The sequence below is a fragment of the Anarrhichthys ocellatus genome, unplaced genomic scaffold, assembly GCF_004355925.1.
Source record: "Anarrhichthys ocellatus isolate YVR2014 unplaced genomic scaffold, GSC_Weel_1.0 scaffold11, whole genome shotgun sequence".
Taxonomy (NCBI): Eukaryota; Metazoa; Chordata; class Actinopteri; order Perciformes; family Anarhichadidae; genus Anarrhichthys; species Anarrhichthys ocellatus.
In genome coordinates this window covers 1,973,495-1,984,491 of record NW_022280041.1, presented here as the reverse complement: position 1 = coordinate 1,984,491, position 10,997 = coordinate 1,973,495, and the positions used below count along the sequence as shown (strand labels likewise).

The following is a 10,997-nucleotide window of genomic DNA, read 5'->3' as shown; positions in this document are numbered from 1 at the left end:
AGTGATGTTGTGAGCGATCAAGATACGACCTGTACAGATCAAGAAACAACGGCCAGGACAAAAAGAGTTTCTGGAGTGTTTTGGATCTATTTTGAAATCAGACCGATCAACAGGAAAGGTATCAACCTTTACTCTTTGATTTCACGCTGAATGCTTAGAGCTCAAGAAACGGCGTTTATTCACAAGGGACGGAGACCGATCTGATCTCTTGGAAAAATAATATAAATTTCCCGTAGAATCTTTTGGAGAAAGGTGGGAAAACATAAAATCAAGAGTTTAAGAGATTAAACAGTGAGAGAAAGTGTTGTTTTTAGAACACCGTTCAAAGTAAGAGTCTGTAACAACCTACTGTGTTTACATGTGTACTTAAGTCAAATAATTTGTTCTGGAATTGAATAACATCTTGGCTGTAATTGTTGCTTGTAGTCAGTTGGCAGGAATGCACTGAGGTTTATGTTATGTGCGATGTAATCTTTTAATAGCTGGTTACTTTTTCTTTGTGATGTTTTGGCTGCAAAGCAACTTCCTTAAAGGTAATAAAGTGCAAAGCTACAAGTTGCGATGTTACAGAAGGGCTTAGAGGCAAGGTGGTTTGGGAAAGTGCTATGTGGTTTTCCTCTATCACCAGGAAACGGTTTTAGGTGCAGCAGAGGTCATGCTTGAGGCCGGTTTGTATTAAAGTCTGTCATGTTAATCTAAGACCGACATTTTGACAAAGTTAAAAAGCATGACGTCAAAATAGCTTATAACACACTTTTATGGTTATTTAATCACACCTATTGCTTATGGATTGTTCTATATTTTTGAATGCAACCTGCTTTGGTGCTTTTTGAAAAATTAACTCCAGATAGATCGATCCAGATTGGGGATGGGGGGGGGAGTTCACTCCAGCATGGCGTACTTTATGTAGGAAAAATGGTTGCTCCCCCTCCCCCGCAATCACAACAACAAGCGATCGTGAAAGCTAACAATAGCTAACGTTCGTTTAAATTATAATCATACATATCTGCAATATCGTATTGACTTTTGCTGTTACGTTTCAGACTGAGGATTAACCGCTAACGTAAGAGGTTTGTTAGCTAACTATTTAACGGAAAGCCGTACGGGGTCTAATGCTCCCCGACATATGCCAAACTAATGTGGAGACATTGCGATTAGCATTAAATTAACGACACTGCAATGTAACTTAACTAGTTGTCCTGTCTCACCAAAATAATGCTAGGTAAATGTAAAAATAAATTAACAAAGAGCTGTTGTGTGCCTGGTTGTGCTAATAACATTACCACAAAAATCCAAGTCTCTAGTTTTATATTATACACCAGTTAAAGGGGAACTCGCATAACTCAAACTCCAACCGGATTGTCAACCAACAGATCCTGGTCCCCCAAGTCAAATCGCAGTAATGTCTGGTCCACCCATTTCACAATTGATAAAAACTAACAAATGTCATACCACTAAGTCATATAATATTGATATCTGGTGGTCTATGTAAACTTGTATGGAGATTCATAGGCAATCAGGGCGAGTTTTCAACAGTATCATCGTTGGCGCTGCCTCTGTTTTGCCCACCAGCAACAACGCGTCTTCATTCTGTGAAGTCAACTTGTTTACTCCTGTTGTGTTGCTTTTTGCAGCTTGCAGACAATCCAGCAGCTGGGTTGAAGTGACCCAGCCGTTGTGTAGGTACCACGTGATAGTAGAGGAAGAGAGGAGGAGGACGGTTTTATCTGTATTGTTTCAGCCGTCACTGAGAATGAACCCAGCCACTAACCGAGCATCTGGGCCGCACAACAACTACTCAGCACCGTGGAAATAATCCAACAAAATGATCCAGCGGGCTTAAACCAGATAGATAAAACAACCCCTCGTTATTTTTGTCTGCTTTTACAATTAATTATTACTCCAACATCTTAAATGTTTTGCCTCATATGATTAAACTTAAAATAAAATGCTTCCAGTACTAAAGAAAAGTGTCGCTGGAACATTAAAACGAGTATGTGAGTGTTGTTATGTATTGAATGTGTGAAGCAGGACAGAATCTTGCCCCACTTCATTCCTAAAGTCTTTTGACCGTCCTAATCTGATTTATGACGACAGGTGATTTGTGTTTGTGTTACATAATGTCTCCATTTATCTCTCAGAATTGAGAGATAAATTTGTGTGTTTTCCTTTTAATGTAAAACACACAAATTTCTCTACATTTTAACATTGCTTTGATTGCATTGCTTGTTCCACATTACAATAGATACACTGCTTGTTATGTAACCGTTTCCACCTAAAGGATCAAACAGCTGTCACGTTACCAAAACTGTTGGACAAACAGATTGTCTGTATTTAAAGACTTACCAGTAGTGTGGCAAAAAGTGTGACGCTCGTCCCGAGGTTAATGCTCGAGACAAGTTTCACTGCAATCTGCTCGTTCTGAAGTTCGACATTTTGTCCGTCGCCATCTTGGTTTTTACAATTAATTTTCATGAAGTGAAAGCACACTGTGAAAGGGTTAAAGTTGTAAGATGAAATCACGGACAACTCCCAGACCGGACAATGCTACTAAATGAACATCATGCTGTATTGAAGAAGACTTGGAACTAAATATTGAGACCATAAACTCATGTTTACAATGTTTACTGAGGTAATAAATCAAGAGAGAAGTAGAGTCATTTTCTCATAGACTTCTATACAATCTGACTTGTTTTGTTTTGGGATGACGGTAACAAGGGGAAGCAATATCAGAGTAACATTTAAAACTCTATCAAAGATTGTTTCTTCAAAGGGCCTTTCTGAAAACCCAACTTGCTTTTGTTCTGACTTCTGTCTGACTGGTCTGTATTGATTCGACTGTATATTACCCTCTCGCTGTCCGCAGGATGTCCTTATGTGGAAGCTTTCTGTCAGACGAGCAGTTCCTGTGCTCGATCTGCCTTGATGTCTTCACCAACCCTTCGTCCACGCCGTGCGGACACAGCTTCTGCATGGCCTGCATCAGCAGATACTGGGACGGATCTAAGGTCCGTGAGTGTGTGACGCATGGAAGTCATTTAAGATATGTATGAAGGTTAAATTTATTAATCTTCCATCTGTCCTTCTGTCTTTCCTTACCCATTGTTTTCCTTACCTTCATTCCTCCTTCTGAGTTTGTACCTTCTTCTTCTTCCCTTCTTTTGTTTCGTCCGTTGTCGTTCTTGTGTGCATTGTCTTTGTGTTGCTTGTTTATTTCCTGTGTGTAGTAAGTGTGTGGTGTGAATTCATGTAACCAGAGTAGCCTCGATTTGTGCCGATCGTGTACTAGCATACATTCTGGGTCACAGCGGTCACCATCCTTTTATCTGCGATATAATTAGCCGGCGAAGAAATGACTCCTCTTTGAAGATTCTGAAAAGCCAACAGCCCACCAGTTCCTGGCTGCCATCTTTGTTTTTATTTAGAAAGAGAGGCACTTAGAAACTTGGGAAATTAAACTTGACTGGTTGACAGAGGCATCTAACTGCGAGGCAGTTATTCTAGTTTTCTGCCCTTGCTTCCATCTTTCCTTTGACTTTATTATCGTCTCTGGTTTGTTTTTTTCCTCTCCTCTCCTCTCATCCATCCATCCATCCTCTCCCAGGTTTGCCAGTGTCCTCTGTGTAAGAAGACCTTCCAGAAGCGACCAGACCTCCAGATCAACAGGACGCTGCGAGAGATTACCGATCAGTTCAGATCCATGACAGCAGGGGGGAACGAGAAGAGAGGGGGAAGAGGAGGAGGAGGAGGAGGAGGCATACCAGATGATTTAATTGATGAATTGAAGAAGAAGCTGCCTCGACCTCCGCTACAACTATCACCGACAATGCCCTGTGAGACCCAAGGTAAGACAGGTGAAGTAGGTGTTAGCCTACAAGGGTTTTAGTTCATTTTAGATGAAGAATCAGGCATTTGATGTGAAGCGAGGCTGCCTTCATGTTCTCCTCTTTGAACAAATGGTTATTTTGCCTTAAATAGTGAAATGACCATTGTGTCAAATTGCACTTCCAATATTTCCGAAAGAATATGAAGGTTAAGATTCTTAGAAAAGTAGAGGGATGTTGGAAAGATTTAACATGAGGCAAAGCAGAAGGATGAGAGGGACTGAAAACCTGCCATCGCCCCTGTTAGCAAAATGCATAATGACCGAAATGCATGCTAGTGGTTACCCAGCCATTCCCATCTCCATCGACTAGTAGCAGGGCGAATGCATGGGCAGAGGGGTTGTTAAGTTGAATATGTTAGTCTGGTCTCCCTGACTCACTGATCCTTTATCTAACTGAGGTTTGTGCTAGTTGGAATCTATGGCCGGGACCATGGCCGTGGTGTATTGATAAATACACGGCGCTGTCCGTGGTGCTGAAGTGGCAGAAAGATGTTGTAATTGACCCTTCGCTAAGTCCCGTCCCTTCGAACGCAGACTGACCAATCATAGCGTAGCATCAGCCAGCTCTTATCATTGTCTGACAATTATCCGGCAAGCGTTTCAGATTTACTTCATATTCAGGCTGGTTTTGAGGATTTTGAGCTCGTCACGGTTAAACGTTGTGTAGTAGTGATACTCGTTATCCAGAGAGGTTGGAAGGAGATGTACGTTTCTAAAATGTTACGTTTCTACGTAACCCAGAGTATGTTAGCACATCGTTAGCATTAGCATTTCTATGCTGCGCTGGTATACTAAATGTATACACTTGCTGCTTTTGCTTTTTAATGATTGTAACAGTGAATAAAGACCTGCCCGGCTTTACAGGAACAGTGTTGTTCCTTAATTTCATTGTCTTCTGTCTCGATCTCCAGGTGACGTGGTGGTTTTAGTTTTACACTTTGATCCGCAGACTTTAGGGTTTAAAAATTCATGGATCATTTATTGTCATTATGCACCACAGGGTTGCACAAAAAAATGCAGTTGTAACGCTTTTCAGGAAGTGCAGTTAGTGACAGTGTGTGCTCCATGGTAACGTAGCTCTGACAGCTTGAGGGAGTTGCCCCGGGGGCGGGGCTTAGCCAAGGGTTAATTGCACCTTTTATCCTGTCCCACCTTTCTGTAACCTTCCTGCTAAACATAGTCTGTTTGCTATGCTCACCATTTTAGTTTAGTATGTTGTGTGTTGAGTGTTTCATCCTGACTAAAGTGGTCTAATAACTGGCTGACTGACCAACATTGCAAAAGAAATTGTTAAAGTATGAAGGAAGCTCAGAAGATAAAAAGGTACACAGCTTCCTTGATTTTATCACTTAATTCCTGTATCTTCTACCATGGAAGGTGTGTCCATCCTGACGCTGCCATGCACAACCTCACTGGCTTCTTCGGTACCAAACGACAGTCCGTTCGCCGCCCTGACGAACCCCTCCAGACCTCCTCCTCCGCTGCCCCCTTACTCCAGAGGCCGAAGAAGGTTCACCATGAGTGGGGCTGCAACGAGCTCGAGGCTCCCTGTCTGTGAGATCCACCACAGAGGAATAGTGGTACGGTACCTTTACCTACATTATAAACCATCTGTCATTGATTTTCAGGCTTTCAGATAAAGTCAATTGTTGTTATCGAGGAGCAAGAAGAGAGGTCGAAAACATGCAGCGGTTTATATTTTCATGACAGATTTAAGGTTTGATGTTGCAACACTCTCTCACTGATTTCAGATTTACTGTCGGACTGATCGAGTATGTATCTGTCCTCAATGTGAGACCGAGGACCATCACGATCACGACACTGTGACTCTGGAAGCCGAGTGGATGGAAACCAAGGTGGGAAAACCAGAATCACGTTTGAAGTGAACAACACAGACTTTTGGGCGTTTACTTCTTTAGTGTCTTGATATTTTAACCCGGAGAACAATGGCTAACAAAGCACAAGCTGTTACAGAGCAGGTTTTCTTCTACCATACTCTGTTATGCCACATACAAAACACATTGTTGGAAAGCAGTATTGTGTATAGTTCTGGACTTGTTAAACATCATCAAGACGTTTTTTTCCTAATTTAATAAGACCCACTGTGAAGTCTTTGACTGAATGTTTACTCAAGTGTCAGCCAGTCAGAATTTTTTGGAAATTTGACTTCCTCAAGCCACGAGAACAGAGAATAGCGCCGCAACCGGGCTTGTTGTTGTTGTTGGTTACACAAATAACCTTAGCGCCAAGCTCTTTAGCTAGGCCTCACTGTTGCTGTATAGTTTAATACTGGAGCATCAGTTCAGAACTGCAATCAAATCCCAGATGTCTGTTTGTACTGTGCGGTTACTAAAAGTGAATCCACATCACATACCTGTTTTTATTAACTCAGCTTGCAAAATGTATTTTCTGTGTGTGTGTGTGCAGGACCAGCTGAGTGTGTCAGAGCAGGAGGTGCAGGGGATGATCAGACGGAGAATCAGGAAGATTGAGGAGATCAAACTGTCAGCGACTGAGCTGGAGGTGAAAGAAACACACACAAACACATTCCTGTAAATACCCGAGCTGTGTGGCAAAACCTGTAAATCCTCCTGTCATCCCTTTATCAGCTTTGACTTGTTTTTTTGCTAAAGTTTGGTTCCCCCCCCCACAACGTTTCAGGGTTTCATCCTACTTGTTCTGTATTCATGTAAAGATTTAAGTGTATTTCTAACTTTTCATGATTGTACATGAAGTTTTGAAGCTCCACCCAAATTCACAATGTTTTACGTAAATTACGTTTACATTTTTCAGCTTCCTAATTGATTAATTTGAGAGACTTTGTGGGCTCTATGCAGATTCATTTTTGCATTCACAACATTTGGGTATCTAAATTTTGTCTCTATTTCAACCCGTATAATCGCATGGTTCTTTTATTAAGTATATAGTTTAGTCTCAACATTGTACTATACTTGTTTTTACCCTGTATGTGAAACATATGATATTTCAGGGTGTTCCCGATCGTTTGAAGCCTAACAAAGGTGTTTGAAATCACAGACTCATTTTCTCCTCAGTTGGCGGTGGAGCGAGAGACGGCGGGCAGCGTCTGTCTGTTTTCTGAGCTGGTGTCGGCCATCGAGCGCTCCCAGGCGGAGCTGATGGAGGTGATGGAGATGAGCCAGAGGGCGGCCACGCACCAGGCCGACGCCATGGTACGACAGCTGGAGCTGGAGGTTGACGAACTGCGGCGGAGGGAAAGCGCCCTCGCCAAGCTCGCCCAATCAGATGACTACATGCACTGTGTCAAGGTTGGTGAGGATCTAATGAGGATATACTGACTCATAGCAAACCTGTGTGGGTTATTTTAAATGCTTTTGTTTGTTCCAGACGTTCCCCATCCTCTCCAGTCCTCCACCTGCCAAAGACTGGTTTGAGGTGTCGGTGAACTCTGACCTGGGAACAGGGACCATCTACAGGTCGCTGGCAGCTGTGGTGGAGAGGTTCCAGGAAGAGCTGTTGATAATCGCAGAGACAGGTGGGATGAATGCAAAACACAAGGCTTGATTCCAAAGATAAAAAAGCAATGAAGACAGTCAGGTTTTACTCTAAAGCATTGAAGTTCAGCTCCTTAATTGTTCCTCTCCAGGTTTTCCTGCCTCAGTACTGGCCCCCAGTCCGGTCCGATATCAGCCCAGTGAGTGTCCACTCCCGCTCCACCTTAAATAGCTTCAACATAAAGGCTTGTACAGTACACAAACCAGTGGATGATATTGGTCATCCACCTTAAAGCTTTTTCAAATACAAACCACTGAGTGACTCTGTCCATCCTACCTTAAGAAGTTAAACATACACAGTATTGTCCACCTTAAACAGGCTAATAATATGAATCTATACAGCGCATTGTACGTTTATTTTAACTACATTTTGTCCTGTTTTTCTGCAGGGATGAGGAGGGTTGAGGAGTATGCAGGTACAAAGCAGCATCACGGACACGTCTCGCAGACACGATTACATAAATGAAGTTTATTCACAGTTTTCTTCTTCCTTCAACACAGTGGACGTGACGCTGGACGGCCACACTGCTCATGCCAGACTGATTCTGTCGGAGGACTTGAAGAGTGTGAGACGCCTGTTAAATAGTTACGATCAAGAGTTGATTCATTTTTTTAGCATTACATTGATGAATTTCAATCCTGCAATCACAAACCCACAAGAAATGTCTTTACAATCTTGAAAATGTGTCTAAAACTGACTAAAATCTTGGTATGTTATTGATTTTTGGTTGGCTAAATTATCTATTCAGTTGCCTTTTTCCCATGTTTGCTAAAATCACTTTGGAGACTTATATTACAAGAATAATTATTTTAAAAAATGACATAGAAAACAGGCGTCTTCTGTACCAGTAATTCTGTCGTGCCTATGAAGTTGGGCATTGATAAACTTTCTGTGTTTCTGCAGGTGAGGTGTGGAGATCGACACCAGACGCTTCCCGACAACCCAGAGAGGTTTGACAGAGTCGTCTGTGTCATCGGGAGGGAGGCCATCTCCTCTGGGAGACACTACTGGGAGGTGAGAGCATTATTGGGCACAGAAAGCCTCCCCATGTGGCTGCTAGTTTTCTAGGGAAATATACTGCACATTAGCACAGAAATGCACATTTTTGGGGGGTATTTGCAGTTGTGTTTCTGTTGAAAGGCAGAGATGATATGGATTTAAGGGGAGACACTGCAGGTGAATAGGGTCAAAATGGAACTAATAGATACCACCATGTAACTTCTCCACTTGATTTCTTAAAAAAATCTTATTTTCTGGAATTTTATGTTTAAATATGTAAACTAGGTGTACACCCATGTCCTTCCAGCCTTTTATCTCTCTCTGTGTTTGGTATTAATGTCCTACTTCCTGTGATCAGGTGGAGGTGGGCGGGAAGACGGACTGGGATCTTGGAGTAGCCAGACAATCAATCAACAGGAAGGGGAAGATTGAAGTTACCCCGAGCAATGGATACTGGTTCCTCAGTCTGAGAGACAGGTGAGTTTTGTCTGTCACCAGTTTATTACCCACAACTCCACTTTCAGCAGCCTTGTTTCCAGCAAAAGAAAAGCCCCAAAAACCCTCACTGTACACTACCTGTCCAGCACCAAACAGTAGACAGACAAAGTTAGTACTTCATTTCCTTGGAGTCAGTTTATCTTAATTCAAAATAAATACATCTTGGAATAAAATCCATTAGAATATTGTAGAAAGATCGTTGGATAGATATTATACTGAAACATACGTGTCGTGAAAAATAAGGCAGTGTGTTAGAGAAAATGGTTTTAACACTCCACTTTCTCCTGCTTTTCACTTCATTTAATTGTCTTTTTCCTCGTCTTTGCTTTTCTGGTAATCGACTATCCCCAGGAAGAAGTACGCCTTTCGCAGTGAACCCTCCACAGACGTCCATCTGAACCTCCGACCACAAAGGATTGGGATATTTGTGGACTTTGAGAAAGGACAGGTGCAGTAAGAGAAACACATTTAACATCGACTTATTTTGTCTTCTGCCAAGTGAAGTGTTTTAATACTGTGTCCTCTTGGCTCTGCAGGTGTCTTTCTACAATGTTGATGCTAAAATTCACATCTACACTTTCAATGACACTTTCAGTGAATGCATCTTCCCGTTCTTCAGCCCCTGTACTAATAAATCTGGGAAGAACGACGGGCCGCTAATTATCACTCCGGTAAACTGGACAGAGTGACAGAACAACACCTGGAAGTTCCGAGTTTCTTCTTCTTCTTTTTGCTTTTAGTTGCACCGCAAAACTGTTCAAATTTTTTGGATATAAATACTCTTAAAATGTTCTCTTGTTGTCCGACTGTGAATAGTTTATAAATACAGGTGAGACATTTGTATTTTAATTGATTTGCTTATCATGTATTAAAAACAATGGTATTATTCTAGCAGTGACTGTGTTCATTATTTCTATATTCAGCTTCAGAGGAAACTGTGACGGATATTTTTGACTATTTAAAGACATTTTAAAGCCTAAACTGTTCATTGATTCATCAGAAAAGAAGCAGGAGTTGCCCAATAAGATTTTACAGATACTAGATTAATACTATATATATATATATATATATAGACTCCTATCTCATATTCATGGACTACTTTATTGACTTTGTAATGTTCCGTAGTACATGCATTAGAAAGAAAAGGTTAAATTTCCTGTAACGGTGAGTATAAAGTTTAAAGCTTACTTCATACTCGCCGTACTCCCACTATTCTCGGGAGTTGAAGGCCTGCTGCACTAAATTATCAGTGGCCTGGACGGGGCGCCTATCTAATATAATTAATAATTCCCTCTCACTAACTATTGCTTTCAGGGCCTGTGGGGACAAAAATAAACAAGGGGGTACAAACAGCATGGCAAGGCCAAGATTTAATGTCAACATATAGAAAGAGCACAGAAAACATGATATATATATATATATATATAAGAACATTGATCAATCAACAAGAACATATTTTTGTATCTATAACAACTATTTCTAATAAATCTTTATAATATAGTTTCATAACGTCATATCTTAAAATATTATGGGGAACTAATTTGGTAGAATTACAAAAAATAAATGTACCTGTAAGAACTCAAGTTCCAGGTACAATCTGTGAAAAGTTTGGATAACTTCAGATTCTACGACCAAAAATCCTTAATTTTCGTAAAACTGCTGAAGAGCATGCACACTAATCTCACTTTTTGTAGCAGAGAAGAGAGACTTGATTAGTTATATGTGCCTGAACTATACCCTGAAGCCTTTTCTATTGATTCACATTCAGAATTAAAAGTTTTTGCGGTCGATGCGCTGCTGCTCCATCTGCGACTTTGCTTTTTCTTTTTGCAGGAGAATGTGCTCCGCAAACTCCCTCACGGCCCCCATTCCCCCGGCACTGTGGCAGGTGTACTTTGCAGCATTGATGACGACCACCGGAGCGTCTCCAGGCACTGCACTTAAACCGGCCAGGTTCAGACATTCGACATCCTGTGTGTCGCTACCTGAGAGGAGGCAAGACGGAGAAATAAACATCACATGTGAATATCAACACCGATTATGAATTAAGGCTTGTTGCATGAGGATCAAAATAAATCCA

General features: G+C 41.4%; 1 protein-coding gene across 1 annotated transcript; it reads left to right on the top strand.

Annotated features, from left to right (window-relative positions):
* On the top strand, positions 1-9,953 carry LOC116385555 (probable E3 ubiquitin-protein ligase TRIML1). The gene is made up of 15 exons (XM_031851138.1): positions 1-118; positions 2,867-3,008; positions 3,605-3,845; positions 5,264-5,466; positions 5,638-5,742; positions 6,314-6,409; positions 6,940-7,173; positions 7,253-7,400; positions 7,512-7,559; positions 7,809-7,835; positions 7,921-7,985; positions 8,324-8,434; positions 8,778-8,896; positions 9,269-9,365; positions 9,454-9,953. The coding sequence occupies exons 2-15, from the start codon at positions 2,868-2,870 to the stop codon at positions 9,604-9,606; spliced, it is 1,788 nt and encodes a 595-aa protein (XP_031706998.1). The 5' UTR covers positions 1-118; position 2,867; the 3' UTR covers positions 9,607-9,953.
* Positions 9,954-10,997: the final 1,044 nt, after the last annotated feature.